General features: G+C 36.8%; 2 protein-coding genes across 2 annotated transcripts; both read left to right on the top strand.

The window, feature by feature from the left end:
* Nucleotides 1-2,094: 2,094 nt before the first annotated feature.
* ABCI6 (ABC transporter I family member 6, chloroplastic) lies at nucleotides 2,095-6,360 on the top strand. Its single transcript, NM_001366615.1, has 6 exons — nucleotides 2,095-2,419; nucleotides 3,027-3,077; nucleotides 4,354-4,575; nucleotides 4,704-4,826; nucleotides 5,151-5,327; nucleotides 5,913-6,360. The coding sequence occupies exons 1-6, from the start codon at nucleotides 2,141-2,143 to the stop codon at nucleotides 5,997-5,999; spliced, it is 939 nt and encodes a 312-aa protein (NP_001353544.1). The 5' UTR covers nucleotides 2,095-2,140; the 3' UTR covers nucleotides 6,000-6,360.
* Nucleotides 6,361-6,795: 435 nt separating this feature from the next.
* On the top strand, nucleotides 6,796-17,710 carry LOC101247226 (hydroxyacylglutathione hydrolase cytoplasmic). Its single transcript, XM_004240793.5, has 7 exons — nucleotides 6,796-6,952; nucleotides 7,056-7,178; nucleotides 13,375-13,536; nucleotides 13,833-13,911; nucleotides 15,897-16,010; nucleotides 17,089-17,265; nucleotides 17,436-17,710. The coding sequence occupies exons 1-7, from the start codon at nucleotides 6,906-6,908 to the stop codon at nucleotides 17,508-17,510; spliced, it is 777 nt and encodes a 258-aa protein (XP_004240841.1). The 5' UTR covers nucleotides 6,796-6,905; the 3' UTR covers nucleotides 17,511-17,710.
* The last annotated feature ends 1,033 nt before the right edge of the window (nucleotides 17,711-18,743 follow it).

The raw sequence follows: 18,743 nt of genomic DNA, 5'->3' as shown, positions 1-18,743 counted from the left end.
GTGTTATGTATTTTTCAACCATTACTGTGTGCTATGTATTTTCAGTCATGCATTTGTGTTATTAACTTGCTTTTTGAACAACAACTACACTACCTTTCAATGCATACATTTTGTTTTTGTCAATAAGACTACTGATCAATTCAATTCCAGAAAAAAAATTCAAAACACATGGCAAGTGATCAATTCAACAGTGATCAATTCAACTTAAACTTCCAATTTGATACAAAATATGAAGGACATATACCAATTAAAACATCACTAATTGATCTAGAATAGCTACCTAACTACTACAAAATTAAACAATTAAGTACTACAATCCTGAACTACTATCAACTACAAAATATTAAAGAACCATTTTATAGTTAGTAGACAAAGAAAAACAGTTACAACTCGGTTAAATTTGACATTTTCCCAATTCCTTTGGAGTTTAACTTCCTTAAGCTTCTTGTTCAATACCATCATTTCACTTCACTTTCATTCAATCAAAATTTCAAAGAATCTTTTTCTTCTTCAAGCTCTTTCACTTTTCTCTTTAGTCGATCAATCGAATTTTGACTGTCTATGAGTCTATTCATTGAGGATTATTCATCAACATTTTCAAGCGACGGATTAATCCATCTAAAATATCTACATCCACCATTTTCCTACAAACCATATAACAATAGTAAGGCGTAATAAATATACAAAAATGTTGATTTTTCAAATAGTACAACAAGAACAATTTTTGTTCGAAAAATAACAAATCTTTGATGCTTTGCATCCAAAAAATCGACGACCTGGGTTCAAAGGAGTCCTCGAAGTTTTCAGTCGACAATAATTGGAGATTTAGAGAAGAAGAGAGAATTGGAGATTTAGGGTTCTAAATGAATTTTGGGGAAGAGGAATTGGGAATTTCACTTCAACTTTAACATTGAAGTATAATATTAAAGTTGGTGCCATGTATGCAGGGTAAAAAACGAGAGAGAAAAAAATTCATGCACTTCATTTGCATGAATCACAAACGATTTGCCATGTAGGCCAAAAATGGTTGTACGATTCAAATCTGGGGTGGTTGAGGTGTTCAATAGATAGTACGTCTAGTTAAAATGTCTAAATAAATAATCGGGACAAGTTTGAGTGGCCGCATATGATTTTGGCCCAGAATTAATATATTCGGATAGTAAGTTAATATATTCAAGAGATACAAATTTTAATGAATTATTATAATTAAAAAAAGGAAAAATTGTATATAATAGCAAACTAATAACCTAAATTAAATGGAATAGCTAGGGTTTGATTTAATTGTGCTCCATAGCAAACATTAGCTAAAATTTGCCAGCGTCTCTCTTCCAAAAATCTCGCTCGCCACTCTCCATTCTCGTTTGCCTCTCTCGCTTTATACACAGAAGTGTATAATTATGTTTGTGTTTTGTATAAAGCGAGAGAAAATTGTATATACACATGCAAAAATGTATATCTTCGTGTTATACACTTAATTATACAATTTACAAACATTGTACTTCAAATATTGCAGAGAAAAAGACCAACGAATTATACAATTACGAATTATACAATTGCAGTGAAATACAATTTTCTCTAGATTTACACAACAGAAGTATAAATATTGTGTTTCTGTTTTTGTATAAAGCGAGAAAAACACATATCTTTTTGCTATACACTTATAATTATGCAATATACATACATTTTAATTCGATTCAACTGTATGCAAAACAAATTATACAATTGCAGCGAAATAGGCCAACGAATTATACAATTTAGGCCAGCGAATTATACAATTGTATATGTATAGCAAATTATACAATTTTATGTTTGCTATGGAGCGCAATTATGCAAAGTTTGCTATAACATACAAATATGAATTTTTTGTTTGCTATATGTGAAAGTTGTCCATAAAAAAAAAGAATAGAAATAAAATAAAAATATAATTTACTCTTTACGCTAGTGGGGATTTGTGTAAAATTTGCTCTATTTTTTTTAAAAAGCCCAATCACGATCGACCCAAAAGAGAACTCCTCGACCGCCCAGTACACTCCGAGCTCCTTTTTTTTTTTTCTTTGCTGTTTGAATAAAGTGAGATTGATGCAATCAGAATTCAGAAGTCGTTAAACGGATTTCCACTTATCAAATTTGTGTTGTTCCTATGGCTGTTTTCAGTCCCACTTGTTCTTCTACTTCCCCACTTCTCTCCTTCAGAAACAACATCTCTTTCTTCCCTTCACATCGCCCTTCTTTTCCCGGAGTCCGGTGCACTCTCACAGTGAAAGCCACCGTCAGCGTCGAATCTCCGTCGTCTTCCTCCACCGACTGCAGGGATGACTCGCCCAAGGTCTTACTTGAAGTCCGGGACCTCTCCGCTGTCATAGTCGAGTCAAAGCAGCAAATTCTCAATGGTGTTAACCTCACTGTCCGCCAAGGCGAGGTATTCAATTTCATTTCCACAAATTAGGTAATTCGTTTTTGAGTTATTACTTACAATTGATGGTTCTGCTGGATCATTCTACCTAAGTTGTATCCATATTTGATGAAAATTTTTGAGCTGTATTTGGTAATTCTAGAGGTATTTCATAGTTCTTTTGAAGTTTAGAGTTATAATCAATAGTTATACCCAACCTATTAAGTAATTGTGTATTCTGAATTATATAGTTTATTGTGTCTTTTGATAATTTCAATTTAGTGATTTGTGTTGGTCTTTCTGTGGAAGGAAAATTGGGAGGAAATTTGTGTATATCTAAGAAATTGGTACTACTGGATAAATGGTTGGATGAATTAGAGATTAACAAGAATTTTCTTTGTTTTCTTATCTATTCAGTTCCTATTTTTGTATATTGGAAGAAATGAGCAATAAACTGGATAAAAGGTCAATTGAACAAGATAAACAAACAACTAATTGTCTTCTTTTTCCTTATTCAATTTTGTTCCAGTTTTTGTTATTTTTTCAATGAGATGAGGCTTACCCATTCCTTTTGACATGGGGATAAGCAGATTATAATTGTCCAAGTTCTGACTATGTATTTATATTGGAACAGGTACATGCTGTAATGGGTAAGAATGGTTCTGGAAAGAGCACCTTTGCCAAGGTTAGTGCTTTTTTGTTGTTATCCTTGGATCTTCTATTGTGCATTTAGACTTTTCTTATGTTAGAATCCTTGTAGAAATTCTAGAATATGTGTGATTATAATAGGTAGCTTAACTTACTCCTATTGTAATTACTCTTAATTTCCTTTTTCTAGGACATGTAAGCATATTATTTAAACCCTAATAGTTTGAGGGAATAATCAAGGCGAGTTCTCTCTTTTATAAACCCCAATGGTGTAGAAGCAGAATATTGAGATATGTAGGTGGCGACATGTGAACTAATGTAGATCAAGCAACTACCAATGAGTTGAATTTTGGAGAGGCTAAGGAAATGGAGATTGTGTGTGAAAATGAAGTTGCACTTCACATTGCATCGGACCTAATGTTTCACACGAGGACCAAATACATAGAGATTGATTGTCATTGTGTCATAGAGAAAGACGCCGTCACGAGGTTTGTGCGGTCAAATGACTGACTAGCTTGCATACATATTCTTCAGTCCCTGGTTGGTCCCAAAACAGATTATATATGTAGCAAGCGTGGGGCATATAATTTGTATTCATCAGCTTAAGGGGAGTATTAGAATCCTTGTAGAATTGTATATTCTAGAATGTGAAACCATTGTAGGTAGCGTAATTTATTCCTATTGTAATTAGGTTTTGGTTTACTTTTCTTTTTAGGACATGAAACATTAATTTAAACCCCAATAGCTCTTATTTTCTCTTCTGTTTCACAGTTACCTAGTTCTTTGCACATCCGGATAGTATTATTGATATTGTAATTCATCTTCTTTGCACATCCGGATAGTATTATTGATATTGTAATTCATCTTCGTTTTCGGGTGATGTTATTTGTGCATACGCCTTTTCCGTGTCTATTCTTTTTTTCTTCGTCTCCCTGATGTTTTATAACAAAAGATAAATTCCTTTTTATTCTTTTGAATGATCTCTTTGGTTGGTCATCTCATTTTGTTTTACTTGGACTTTAGTAGGCATTTGGACAATATTTGGTTGAAGTTGGTAAAAAAAAAGTTTTTGAAGCTCAAGCTGAAAAAGGGTATTTGGAAGTTCATTATGTCAGGACATGAGTGTCTATTGGAAAAAAATAGTATAATTTGTGAGTGAACCATTATTCACATGAAATACTCAAAAGTAGTTTCTCAACTTCACTTTCTCTTTTTTCTCCATGTCTCCTTGCAAAGTCACCTATGGCCATGATTGCTATTTGCAATATGTTGTTTCTTGATCAGAACTTTTGGTATGGACTGAATTGTTTCAGGTTCTTGTTGGGCATCCAGATTATGAAATTACAGGAGGCAGTGTGTCATTTAAAGGTGAGAATCTACTTGAGATGGAACCCGAGGAAAGATCTCTTGCTGGTCTTTTCATGAGCTTCCAGTCCCCAGTTGCCATACCTGGAGTAAGCAATATTGACTTTCTTAACATGGCGTATAATGCTCAAAGGAGGAAACTTGGACTGCCAGAACTGGGACCAATTGAGGTATCTACATGTGACCTTCATATTGTATGAATATTAGCCTCCATCTCATAGGGAATTTTATGCCCTATTGTTTCTCAACTAGAAGAGACAGATAGGTATTTCCAATCTTGGATAATTCTCATGTGCAGTTTTACGGGTACATTGCCCCGAAGCTTGAACTTGTCAACATGAAGATAGACTTCTTGAACAGAAATGTAAATGAAGGATTCAGTGGTGGAGAAAGGAAACGCAATGAGATTCTGCAACTAGCGGTATTCCATGCTCCCTATCTTTCCTTCTCCAATCATGACCATGACATCAATGTTTATGTTTCAAGGCTGCTGTTTAATGAGTATTAATGAATATCAGATATGATCTAGGGTCTATGGTAACCAATTTTTGACTTACTGTATGATTATGACTTCTTTAATATACTTCTCAAGTTGGTCTTTACTTTTCAGACCGGAATATTGAAATTATAGCACTTAATTTAGTTTTATATAGAAGGAAGAGATGTTTTCTGTTCTTGACTATAATAAGCATTTGACTGAAAGTCACAAGTGTCTGAGCTTTCCAAAGTTTCTTGTTTGATACAGGTTCTCGGGGCTGACTTGGCAATACTGGATGAGATTGATTCTGGTTTAGATGTTGACGCACTTCGAGACGTAGCAAAGGCAGTAAATGGACTTCTATCGCCAAAGAATTCAGTGTTGATGATTACTCATTACTTACGATTATTAGAATTCATCAAGCCGACGTATATCCATATCATGGTAAGCAAGTGCCTACTCAACTAAGCTGAACGGAAAAGAAACAGATTGACCACTAAATTTGGTTTGTGATAAGAAGTAAAGTAGAAGAGGGTTGATACCTTGCCAGCATTAGGAAATAATGAACTATTCTTTCACTTAAAAAGTTTCTAGAAGCAAGTAAAACTACATTCTAGATTTGCCAAATATAATTTGTTTCTTCATATGATCTGCATTCTGATTCTGTAATCTTTTAGGTAGCTTGAATGGTACACTTAGGATGTAGCTGTATTATGATGCTCGTCTGTTATGTTATATAGATAAGCTGCCCAAGATTTTTGTAGTATTTATCTTCTTTAAGGTTTATCCCACTGTTGGTGCGGTTTTGATAGTACTAATGATTTGGATTGTTTATTAGAGTCTTCATTGCTTGGTTGATCAGGGTTCGACCTTTGTTTGCTTTGTCTTTTGCCCTTGTCACTAAATAGTAAAGGATGCCGAAGAATAAAAAATCCCTCTGCGGAATAGTTTTTGTGTTATACGTGTATTTTGGCTCTACCTTTTCATTAGTTTAGTTGTCACTAATTAATATCTGAATTTGATTTCCAGGAGAAAGGGAGAATCGTGAAGACTGGAGACATATCCATAGCTAAAGTTCTGGAGAAAGAAGGGTACAAAGCAATTTCTGGCCCATAGAGCTGCCATGAAGAATGATGATTTTGTCTCATCAGCTAGCTACTAGAGGAAATATTTCTACTGCTCCAACATTATTTAAGAAAGTGGCAATTAGTGATGCTTCCACTTTTCTCATCAAATGATTCAAAATATCAGTGCTCAATTGTCTCGAGATTTAAGAGTAAGGATAACTGTGTCCCCCTGATGTGGGCAAAATGACAAATTTTGATGACATGGGGAATGAGTCATATACTTGTATTTTATCCTGTCTTTTTTTTCTTCTAAAGATTAGTTTTGTATCGGGAATTATAGTAACTTATTTGGTTGGTTGCTGTCTAAATTCGGTGAGGGTTCGATTCTCCACCTGTGCCTGATGATCTACTTTATGAGGAGAGGCCTTTTACCTCTTAATTCAGTTGTGTGCAATTGCTTTCTTGGTCCCTTAGTTACTATAAAATTCTTATTTGGTTTTATTGATTGTGGAGAACTCCAAAGCATATATGTTTTTTGTTTCCAATTAAAATATCTTGATAATGTACTGAATCAAATCAAACTGATTGATGCATTTTCACTTTTTGCTCAAAATTGTTCATAAGATTAAAAAAAATCTAATAACTACTTATGATCAAATGTAATTTCGATTCAAATATAAATAAATTTACTTTTTAATATATTATATGTATGATGAAACATGAATAAATGTCTACATAAATTTTATTTACAGTATAGAGTTCAAGAGACTATTTTCAAAATACTCGCCACATAATTTTGACGAATGTTTCAAATATTTTGATTTCTCAGCCACGTCATTGCTAAACGCTAGCTCGACCCTTATCCACGTCATTTTAGTCCTCTGTCCTCTATGCTTATCGAAGTTGAGAGAGGTGAAGTGGTAAAATCTGATCGGCGCCGGAGTCAGAGTCGGAGATGAAAGTTCTTCACATCCCATGCTTAGATGACAACTATTCCTATATGTATATTACATATCAGAATATCTATTTCGATTTTCTAATTCATATCAGATCTATTTATCAGGTTTTCTTTTTTTTTTTGTTGCTTTTCTATGAATTTCGGCAGGATCATCGATGAAACTACTAAGGAAGCTGCGGTGGTAGACCCCGTCGAGCCGCATAAGGTCCTCAGAGTTGCTCAAGAGAACGAAGTTGACCTCAAGTTTGTTCTCACCACTCATCACCACTGGTCTGTTCACACTCCTAATTAATTATTACTTTAGGCATCTGGAATTCTGAATAATATTTGAGTTAAAAGTTGAGAAAAAGAGTGCGGAAGTTGAAAGTGGAATTTTTTTTTGTGAAATTCATAAGTTGTGTTTGTTCATGAAATTAACTTGAAAGTGTATGTTGATAGTTGAATGTTTGAAACCAATAATTCAATTCAGATATACCTTTAGGCTAGTATTTATGTATCTCAATACAAGTGCTGAAATAGTACTCACGCCCAAGAAGCCATTATCTACGGGGTAAAATTATTATAAGGGGATGATCAATTCTGTTGAATGCCTTGAATTGGGCCCTTAATTATCTGTCAATTATGTATTTTGGGCCCAAGCCTGTTAGGGCGTAGCTTAGCACTATATATAGACGCTATGGTAAACCCTATTCTGTAATTCTGTTTTTGCCTCTCCATAATAAAACTGTCCCCCTCTTCCCGTGGACGTAGCCAATTTATTGGTGAATCACGTAAATCTGTTGTCTTATTTTTCGCATTTATATTTTCTCGTATTATCTCGAATTCCGCATAACAAATTGGTATCAGAGCCTCTCGGTTAATCGGTGTTCTTGGAGAATTCAAGATGTCTGCTTTGAACGTGAAAATCGACAAATTCACAGGGAGGAACAGTTTCAGTTTATGGCAGATCAACATGCGGGCTTTGTTGAAACAGCAAGGCTTCTGGGCGCCGTTGTCGAAAGACAAGAACGCCGTCGTTACTCCTGAGATGGCGATTCTGGAGGAAAAGGCGCACTCGACGATCATGCTGTGTCTCGCGGATGACGTCATCACAGAGGTCTCGGATGAAGAGACTGCTGCTGGTTTGTGGTTGAAGCTGGAGAGTTTGTACATGACAAAATCTCTAACCAACAAGCTGCTTCTGAAACAACGTCTATTCGGTTTACGAATGGCTGAAGGTACACAACTCAGGGAACATTTAGAGCAATTGAATACTTTGTTATTCGAATTGCGTAATATCGATGTGAAGATCGAGGATGAAGATGCTGCCCTGATTCTGTTAGTATCTCTCCCAATGTCGTTTGAGAATTTTGTTCAATCGTTCATTGTTGGGAAAGATACTGTGTCGCTGGAAGAAGTCAGATCGGCCCTTCATAGCAGGGAATTATGGCATAAGGCTAACGGCACAAGTACGGACATACAGTCTTCCGGTCTGTTCACCAGTAGAGGAAAGGGAAGGAAAAACAACGGAAAGAAAAATAAGCCGATGTCGAAGGGTGCAAAGCCGGATGATGTTTGTAATTACTGCAAGGAGAAGGGACATTGGAAATTTGATTGTCCGAAGAAGAAGAAGCAATCGGAAAAACAATCAGTTTCTGCTGCTGTTGCTGAAGAAGACACCAATTCTGAAGAAGACATTGCCCTAGTTGCGGATGAGCACACTCATCATTCAGATATGTGGGTTCTCGATTCTGGGGCATCCTATCACATCTGTCCTAGGAGAGAGTGGTTCACGACTTATGACCAGGTAGACGGAGGCAGCATCTCGATGGCCAACAGTTCTGTCTGCAAGGTGGTTGGGACAGGCTCGATCAAGATAAGGACACATGATGGTAGCTTCTGCACATTGAACGAGGTCAGGCACGTTCCATTGATGACGAAAAATCTGATATCTCTCAGTCTTTTGGACAGCAAGGGATTCAGCTGGTCAGGAAAAGATGGAGTCTTGCGGGTCTGGAAGGGTTCAAATCTGATTCTGAAAGGTGTCATGCGTGGTACTTTGTATTTTCTACAAGGTTCCACGGTTACAGGTTCAGCCCATGTTGCATCGTCAGAAGTTCACCAGAAGGATATGACTAAGTTATGGCACATGAGACTTGGTCATATGGGTGAAAGAGGGATGCAAATTTTGTCAAAGGAGGATCTTCTTGCTGGTCATAAGGTTAAGAGCCTAGAGTTTTGTGAACATTGTGTCTTTGGAAAACTACATCGCAACAAGTTTCAAAAGGCCATTCACAGAACAAAAGGCACACTTGATTATATCCATTCTGATTGATGGGGTCCATGCCGTGTTGAGTCTTTGGGAGGCTGCAGATTTTTTGTGTCCATTATTGATGACTACTCAAGGATGACTTGGGTGTACATGATGAAGCATAAAAGTGAAGCTTTCCAGAAGTTCAAGGAGTGGAAAATTTTGATGGAAAATCAAACAGGGAAGAAGATCAAGAGGTTGCGAACTGATAATAGGCTGGAATTCTGCTGGTCTGAATTTGATCAATTCTGTAAGGGTGAAGGGATTGCTCGACATCGTACAGTCAGAAATACACCACAGCAGAACGGTGTAGCTGAGCGGATGAATCAAACACTTCTGGAGAGAGCAAGGTGCATGTTCTCTAATGCTGGGCTAGGTAGAAGATTCTGGGCAGAAGCGATTAGTACAGCTTGCTACTTGGTTAACCGCGGACCACATACAGGCATACAGTGCAAGACACCTATGGAGATGTGGTCAGGAAAAGCTGCTGATTATTCAAATCTGAAAGCTTTTGGTTGTACGGCTTACTATCACGTCAGTGAAGGTAAGTTAGAACCAAAAGCTAAAAAGGGAGTATTTGTGGGCTACGGAGATGGAGTGAAAGGTTTCAGAATCTGGTCTCCAGCAGAAAAGAGGGTCATTATGAGCAGGAACGTTGTCTTTGATGAAAGTTCTCTGCTTAGAACCATTGTGAAGCCTACAACTACGTCAGAAACTGGGAGTCTTGATAAACAGGTGGAGTTTCAAGTCATTCAGAGCGAGAGCGATTTGAAAGAACCTGAAGAGGAGGATCAAGAGCCACAGACAGAAACTGATATTCCAGAATCTATGCCATCAGATATCCATCAGAGTATAGCTCAAGATCGGCCAAGGAGGGTTGGAGTTCGGCCACCTACAAGGTATGGTTTTGAGGACATGGTGGGTTATGCACTGCAGGTTGCTGAAGAGGTAGATACATCTGAGCCGTCTACTTACAAAGAAGCCATTTTAAGTCCTGATTCTGAAAAATGGTTTGCTGCTATGGGAGATGAGATGGAGTCCCTACACAAGAATCAGACATGAGATTTGGTCATACAGCCTTTGGGGAGAAAGATTATTACTTGCAAATGGGTTTTCAAGAAGAAGGAAGGGATATCACCAGCAGAAGGAGTCAAGTATAAAGCCAAGGTTGTTGCCAGAGGTTTCAACCAAAGAGAGGGAGTGGACTACAATGAGATCTTCTCACCAGTGGTCAGACATACTTCCATCCGAGTGTTACTAGCGATAGTTACACATCAGAATCTGGAGCTTGAACAACTTGATGTGAAGACAGCGTTTCTACATGGAGAGTTGGAGGAAGAGATATACATGACTCAGCCGAATGGTTTCCAAGTTCCAGGGAAGGAAAATCACGTCTGCAAGTTGAAGTCCTTATATGGACTTAAGCAGTCTCCAAGGCAGTGGTACAAAATGTTTGACAGCTATATGGTGAAGTTGGGCTATACTCGGAGCTCATATGATTGTTGTGTCTACTACAATAGGCTCAAGGATGATTCATTCATCTATCTGGTGCTTTATGTAGATGATATGCTGATAGCTGCAAAGAAGAAGTATGACATTCAGAAGCTGAAGGGTTTACTTAGTGCTGAGTTTGAGATGAAGGACCAGGGAGCCGCTCGGAAGATTCTAGGGATGGAGATCATTAGAGACAGAGAGAGAAGGAAACTTTTCTTGTCACAGAGAAGCTACATTCAGAAGGTCTTGGCGAGGTTTGGCATGTCTTCATCTAAGCCTATTGATACCCCCAGTGCTTCCAATATCCATCTCACTGCCATGTTCGCTCCACAGTCAGAAGAAGAGAAGGAGTATATGTCACGAGTCCCTTATGCCAGTGCCGTAGGAAGTTTGATGTATGCTATGGTCTGTACAAGGCCAGATTTAGCACATGCCGTCAGTGTAGTGAGCAGATTCATGGGACAACCAGGGAAAGAACATTGGCAGGCTGTGAAGAGAATTTTCCGGTATCTTAGAGGTACATCTGACGTTGGTCTCATTTATGGAGGTGATACTCAGTGCTTGGTTACTGGCTATTCTGATTCTGACTATGCTGGAGATGTTGACACAAGAAGATCGATGACTGGCTATGTGTTTACCCTTGGAGGATCTGTCGTCAGTTGGAAGACAACTTTGCAACCTACAGTGACTTTGTCTACTACGGAAGCGGAGTACATGGCCTTGACAGAGGCTGCAAAAGAAGGGATTTAGCTGAAAGGGCTAGTTAGTGATCTTGGTCTGCATCATGATCAGGCTATGGTCTATTGTGACAGTTTGAGCGCAATTTGTCTAGCCAAGGATCAAGTCCATCATGAGAGAACCAAGCATATTGACGTGAGGTATCATTTTCTGAGAAGTGAGAAGAGAATCAAGGTGAAGAAAGTAGGAACTGCTGATAATCCTGCTGATATGTTCACAAAGCCGGTTCCACAGAGCAAGTTTCAACACTGTTTGGACTTGCTCAACATCAGAAGCTGTAATTGCCCTGCGGGGCAATTCTGAGGAAGAGGGGGAGGCCTGGCACTATCATAGTGCGTCTGAAGAATCTGTTTGGAGAATTCAAGTCAAGGTGGAGATTTGTTGAATGCCTTGAATTGGGCCCTTAATTATCTGTCAATTATGTATTTTGGGCCCAAGCCTGTTAGGGCGTAGCTTAGCACTATATATAGACGCTATGGCAAACCCTATTCTGTAATTTTGTTTTTGCCTCTCCATAATAAAACTGCCCCCCCTCTTCCCGTGGACGTAGCCAATTTATTGGTGACCCACGTAAATCTGTTGTCTTGTTTTTCGCATTTATATTTTCTCGTATTATCTCGAATTCCGCATAACAAATTCAATCTGATGTATGATGAAGGATTGATTATCCTGAAATTGCTATTTTCAAGTTTATAAATAAGGGCGCGTGAGTTTTTGAACTTGGCTTACTAGTTGGACGAGTGTAGGCAAATACAAACTTAATGACATATTGTCTTGTAAATAGAGAAAGAGATTCGTGGGACCGTTTGATCATGCTTGCTTTTCAAATGGCATCAGTCTCCTGAGAAAACAGGTTACTTTTGTTTCTTCATATCAATGTTGGACAAATTTGGGAATTATGTGAACTCGAAATCCCAAATTCTCCTTGTTTCAGCCCGAGAAAGATATTCTTTGCCAGCTCTCTTGAAAAAAATGTTGATAATAGATGCCCTCTCCATCACATTTATATGACGTTGTCAACACGCCACAGAGCTTTTAAGATGTTCATTGACTTGTATGCTTTATTAGTGTTGGTAGAGAAATATTAATATAATGGCTGAAAGTTTGTTCATAGAGATAACAGCACATCTAAGTTAAAATTTGAATAGTTTAACAAAATAATTGAATCCTTGAAAGTTGTGAAACATTGAATACTATTTAACATTTTTGGACCTCCAAAAACGGAGATTGTGTCATGTAAATTAGGAAAGAGAGTGTAATGGTTTATAACTTATAGTTTGTTAAACTAAGTAGAAAGAGATAAGATACAGATCGAAACAATATCTAGCTAATAATAATATAGTTGCTATTGCAACTAAGATGGACACAAAAACGTGAAACTGAAAAGTTGGAAACTGCAAATTTGCAGAGGGCCTCCTCTTGAGGTGTTAAAATGTAGTGCAAAGGAGAATATTCTAGAGTATTGGGGGATCAGAAGACAGACTATCTTGAAAACTTGGGAACCGTGCCTTTTGAGCATAATATCTAATGAACCAACGATGTTTGATGTGTGCTACTTTTTTTGGGTGTTGGTGGTGGTGGCCTGGTGGGGGATTGGTAGTTGGTTTGTTTGAGGAGGGTATGTGATTGTAGCTTAGCTGCTTTTAGGATGAGCGCTATCTAATCAAACAAATTCATTTCTGATGGTTTGCCATCTGTTTTCTTCTTTTTCTTTCCATTTGTGCGCTGGGCGTTATTTAGTTTACACATATTTCAATAGGGGAAAATAATTCACAAGCTTGATCCATGGCTAGCATGGGTCATACAACACACCACGGAAACACACTTTTTAGGACAATCAACTCAACTGTAGGATGTCTTACATTTAGTTGTCTACATATGCTATAAACATTTATTTAGGTACATCGGTGGGATCTGCATTTATCTGATAACAACACATTTCAGGGATCATGCTGGAGGAAATGATAAAATAAAGCAGCTCATTCCTGGAATAAAAATTTATGGTGGATCAGTTGATAATGTGAGGGGCTGTACAGATAAAGTAGAAAATGGTGACAGGGTATCCCTTGGTGCTGACATCAGCATATTATCTCTTCACACACCAGCGTAAGTGATTTTAAGTTTGTATACTTACTCCTTCCGTTACTAATTTTAAACTTGATGTTCTTAATACTAATAGGTTGTCAAGGATACTCTTGTTTGATGACCCTGCCTCTTGATACTAATGAAAAAAGTGTAACTCATTTTGGAAATAGCTCTTGCATAGCAGTAGGCTCGATGGATTTTATGAAGCATACCATTATAATCTCTGGAACGTAATAGACTCATATATGGAATTAAATCTCATATCGTTATCCTGACGATCATTTCTCACAAAATTAATTGCTTTTCTTTCCTCTCAGCCACACTAAAGGTCATATAAGCTATTATGTTACTGACAAAGAGGGAGAGGATCTCGCTGTTTTTACTGGGGATACATTGGTGAGTGGAGGTTTCTACCTTTAAATCTTTAGGAGCACGTAGAACTTAATTAATCATTCTGTACAGGGTGAGTCTTGCTTTGTGTCGAGACAATCTTTCTACTTTAAGAATTTGTTAATAGAATTATACTTCTTGTGCAACTAGCACATACTTTTTGTTCATTGTTTCCTGTTTTTAGGTCATTAATGGTGCACCTATTCTTTTTTTCCTATATTATTGCTCTCATAATTCTATTGCTTCTGTTTGTTTATAATTTGTTATTTCAGGAAGGGTGTTCCTTCCTGATGAAAATCATTGTGGAAAGACCGTTATTTTGCTGTGACCTACTGTCTAAAAAAAACCTGGTTCTTTGAGTAATTATGCAAGAAGCTAAAGTTCGGAATAATAAATAAACATAAGGATTTTTACGTGGGAAACTCCTTGCTCAAGAGAGGCAAAAACCAAGACCTATCTCTCTATAGAATTTTCCTCAACTCTTCACTAAAACTAGAGTAATTGAAGGTTACAACTTTTCTTGCATACCTAATAATTGTTCCCAGCAGTACCTACCCCTCTCCCCAAACTGTTCCATGACTCTACCCAGTCAATGAAGTCCCTTACAATACAAAACAACACCTACTACAATCAACTAAGAATGTAATCAATTGTCAAGGTTTTCTTTTTTGTGCCAAGAATAGCTTCTTCTTAGCGACCCAAAACCATCTCTCGTTCTGCTCAATCTGAGCAGTACCACTGCACTGTTGCCAACTTCACCAGTTCCTTTTGGAGACCTGTTAAGAACCTGGTTCTTGTACTTATTTCGTCATTCTTCTTGTGCATAGATTGTCATTTGTACAATGATTGTCAATCATCAAAACAACATATGATCTTGAATGTATATTCAGAGATCAAGGTAGCTCCTGGCATCTTAACACATGGATAGTGTTCAATTGATGAGAGCTTTCTTTTCTTCCAGTTTCTGTTCTCAAGGGAAAAATGGAACAGGTTATGGAGATAAAGGAAGGAACTTCAAATGCTTTGAGCGCGTAAGGCAGAGCAAATGAGGAAGAACAGTTCAACTGTCTCTGGTCACTCCTTTTTGGTGTGAAATGAATAAATAGAGAATGCTGAAAATCTCATACTTAATTAGCTTCATACAGGATTCAATGGGAATATTTTATCTGCTTTTGTTGTACACACTGCAGCAGAGTTAATGAAATTTCATCTTTTATTGAATAAGAAATTAAGGAAATTGATAAAGTTTTCTGGTGCATAAACCAGAGGAGAGGTTTCTTGAACACCCTTCATATGCAGCTTCAACTTAAAGGCTCTCAGGTATTTCCATGTTTTCAAAATAAATCAAACTCAAAAGAGAACCTGTAATAAGATGAGGTTCTCGATTCTCCTAGCTGACGAGTTATTTTTCTGACAGAGGATAACACTTCCTCTTCATCATTAATATCCCTACCATGCTTTATTTGAATTTCACTCTCTTTCCTCTGTCCTCTTTGTATGCACAACTCTAAATCTTTTGGTTTATACCTTGCAATCACAACATTAAATCCATCTGCTTCTTCTTTCTTTTTTTCTGGTAAATCTCTCTCAACTTTGAGCTGTTATAATAGATAGCACAAGAATCTGTGGTTTCAACCTCCTTAAGTTTCACTATAACTTTGCTCAAGATTTAGAAGGGTAGTGGTGGGTTGTACCTAATTTGGCTTACTGTCTACTTCTTCTAGCTTTCTCTGCTCTATCTTGGAATATAGGTGTATGGATTTGAAAAGGTTTTTGGGAGAAGATGATAGGAACTCTAAACCATTCCATGCAATTTTTGGTAAATGTGGAATACGAAGCAACTAACCAATATTTGAAACCAGAAGATTGTCTGACAATGCGAGCAAGAGGAGCTATTATGGACGGACAACCTCTTTCAAAGAATTGTATTATTATACAGTTGGATGGTTAAAATAGTTTTCTCTGAACGCTTCCATCTTTTTGTCTTGCAGTTTATAGCTGGTTGCGGTAAGTTTTTTGAAGGCACTGCAGAACAAATGTATCAATCACTGTGTGTGACATTAGGTTCTTTGCCTAAGCCAACTCGGGTATATTGTGGTCATGAGGTAATGTGTGCATGCTCTTATAATTTTTTCTTAAAGAAAAGAGTTATTCTATGTCTTCATATAGTGGTCTCAGATCAGATTCTAGATTCTGTAATGTGCCATTTTCGCAGACCTTTCAGTAATAGTAAAAATTGTGTTGATAAAAGAGTGAAAAAGTGAGCGGAACTTGTGGTTAAATTGCCTTTTCTTTGTCCATATGTTAAGGACTAGATAAACTTTAGCTCCTAGCTGTATTTTATCTTTATAGCACAGAAATTATTTCTCGTTTTTACTAATCAAAAGAGTTTCTCCTTTAATTTTCTCCTTCTTTAGACTTGGTGTACCGTTTATTTGCATTCAGTATGATGAACACTTTAGTTGAAAGGAAGGACAAATAAAAAATTTATATAGTACCACCTTGCATGTACTCACTCACATCAAAAAGCTCTCTCTAAATATGTGTGTAGTATATATCACATGTATTTGGCCTGCGCAAGTATTCTTTTTTCTCTTGCGAAAAGATGTAATAAATTGTAAGACACTGCTGCATTTTGAATGAACCTCCAATTAGTAGATACATTCAGTAGTTTTGATTCCAATACTTGTATATGTATGATTCTCCTGGCGGCTCTTCTACATCAGAATTGTTCTTTGACTTTAGATCCTTGTATCTATTTTTCTTCCTCCAGTGAGAGCATTTGAACTTGAGGAGATCTTAAACCCCCTCTTCTACCCCCAAAAAATAATGATAAAGGAGAAAAATTATATCTTAGGCAGAGTAAAAATATCCTCCCGCTTATTCTCCCTCATCCCCTCGCTGCCTCTCCTATCAGTACAAATTCATTGCGTTAGTGCTCTCCTTCACATACTTCGACTAAAGGTAACTCCAGGGTAAGGTGATCTGAATATACATACATGAATTGTAGGTGCTCATTCATGGAAATTGAATTTTTCCACAAATAATTTTTCAAGCATCACTGTACGCCTCTCATATTGTAGGTGCTCATTCATGCAGTGTTGCCAATTTCTCTCATGTTTGGTTTTAGCAGCCATTGTATACTCTCTAAGATAATTCTAATGTTTTTTAAGTGATTTGCAGTACACAGTAAAAAATTTGCAGTTTGCATTAACAGTTGAACCAGACAATGCCAAAATTGCAGAAAAGTTGGCATGGGCTGAGCGTCAGAGAAGAGTAGGCCTTCCAACTATTCCATCGACTATTCAGGAAGAATTTGAGAGTAACCCATTCATGCGGGTTGATCTTCCAGAGGTTCAGGTAAACAATACCTCTTTTAATTTATTGCATGTCAGATGAAAGGAAGAAATACTTGTGTTAAATTAGCATAGATAGAGTCAGGACCGGAGTGTGTGACAGAATGATAAATTCTGCTTGTCTTCATGTGCTACAAAGCCTCTTTTACCAAGGATTTTCTGCTTGCTAAACAGGATAAAGTGGGGTGCAAGTCTCCTGTTGAAGCCATGCGTGAAATCAGGCAACGGAAGGATAACTGGAAGGGCTGAATAATAACGGGAGCCCCAGTGTAATATCTCTTATGGTTAATGTTTGTGCATCTAATAAGGTGGATATGTCAAGTGGCAAAATCAAATTGAACTTTTTGTTGGAAGTGTGCATTTTCATTGTTCGCATCATAATTCTGTCATTTACTTTGAACATATCTGTGTATGAAAAACATATCTGGTGCCCCGCTCCATTGTCATCATTCCTATGAAATTAACTTAACAAGCAAAACTTAACAAAATGTTTTTATACCATTTGTATTTGATCTATTGAGCACATAAGCCTCTAATCAAAATCACAACTAGGTTCACCTTTAAAGACAAAACAGCATGATAATTTTTGAACCATCATCCAGTTTAGTTTGTTTCTCAAATCCATTGAATATCCAGACTCTCCGGAACAAGGATGAAAAAAATAAGAACATAACTGGATGTAATTCGAAGGAAAATAAAAACGAAAACAATCTAAGAAAGCAAAGTCTATAATAATAAGGCAATTCTAAGAAAGTAAAGAGTAATTAAATTAAAGGATGATGAGCTCGACTCCTATGGGAACTTGTCCTTCTAGTTTCTTGCTCTTCGTTGCGCTTTGGAATTCTTCAATACATGAAACATTTGATCAATAGGAGTTTTATCAAGTGCCAAAGTATTTTCAAAAAGGTTAAGATATAAATTCCAAATCATTTGTGTAGCCCATATATATAACCTCTTTCAAATGTTTATGGAGAGATTTCGGAGTGGTCCCCGAACCTCATAATGTACCTGTCAATCTGAAAAGGGTAAAAGGGAGGGATAATTATATACTAGGCACGTGCACGGATTCAATATCTGTTATTTTTTTTGTCCCACTTTATGTGACACATATAAAATTTGAAAAGTTCATTAAATTTTAATATGATTTTTAAATACTTTTAACTTATTAATTGTTGCAACTTATAGTATCTTTAAGTAATTTTAAATAATATGTGTCTTTGTCCCAATGTATGTGACACAAAAAGAATTTCAAGAGTCAATATGTTATTAATTATAGCGTGGAACCACACATGTGAAGCAGACATGTTGGCTGTCTCATGCGTTGTTAAGATGAAATAATTAAAATATGAATAAGAAATATGTTAACGTATACGAAATGTCAAATCCAAATCAATAAATAAGATTGAAATTAATTAAAGACCTCTACTAATTAAAACACAAATTTTCAAAAAAAAATCTCTTGAATCAATTAGTAGATGGAGA

Source organism: Solanum lycopersicum, chromosome 6 (assembly GCF_036512215.1).
Source record: "Solanum lycopersicum chromosome 6, SLM_r2.1".
Classification (NCBI taxonomy): domain Eukaryota; kingdom Viridiplantae; phylum Streptophyta; class Magnoliopsida; order Solanales; family Solanaceae; genus Solanum; species Solanum lycopersicum.
This window is presented reverse-complemented; position numbering and strand designations above follow the sequence as displayed.

Bases quoted from the DNA above. Each gene is read 5' to 3' on its own strand.
- ABCI6 (NM_001366615.1), top strand. From the start codon at position 2,141: ATGGCTGTTTTCAGTCCCACTTGTTCTTCTACTTCCCCACTTCTCTCC. The intron at 2,420-3,026 runs GTATTCAATTTC...ATATTGGAACAG, and splicing joins TCACTGTCCGCCAAGGCGAG to GTACATGCTGTAATGGGTAA. The intron at 4,576-4,703 runs GTATCTACATGT...TCTCATGTGCAG, and splicing joins CAGAACTGGGACCAATTGAG to TTTTACGGGTACATTGCCCC.
- LOC101247226 (XM_004240793.5), top strand. From the start codon at position 6,906: ATGAAAGTTCTTCACATCCCATGCTTAGATGACAACTATTCCTATAT. The intron at 13,537-13,832 runs GTAAGTGATTTT...CTTTCCTCTCAG, and splicing joins TTATCTCTTCACACACCAGC to CCACACTAAAGGTCATATAA. The intron at 16,011-17,088 runs GTAATGTGTGCA...AGTGATTTGCAG, and splicing joins GGGTATATTGTGGTCATGAG to TACACAGTAAAAAATTTGCA.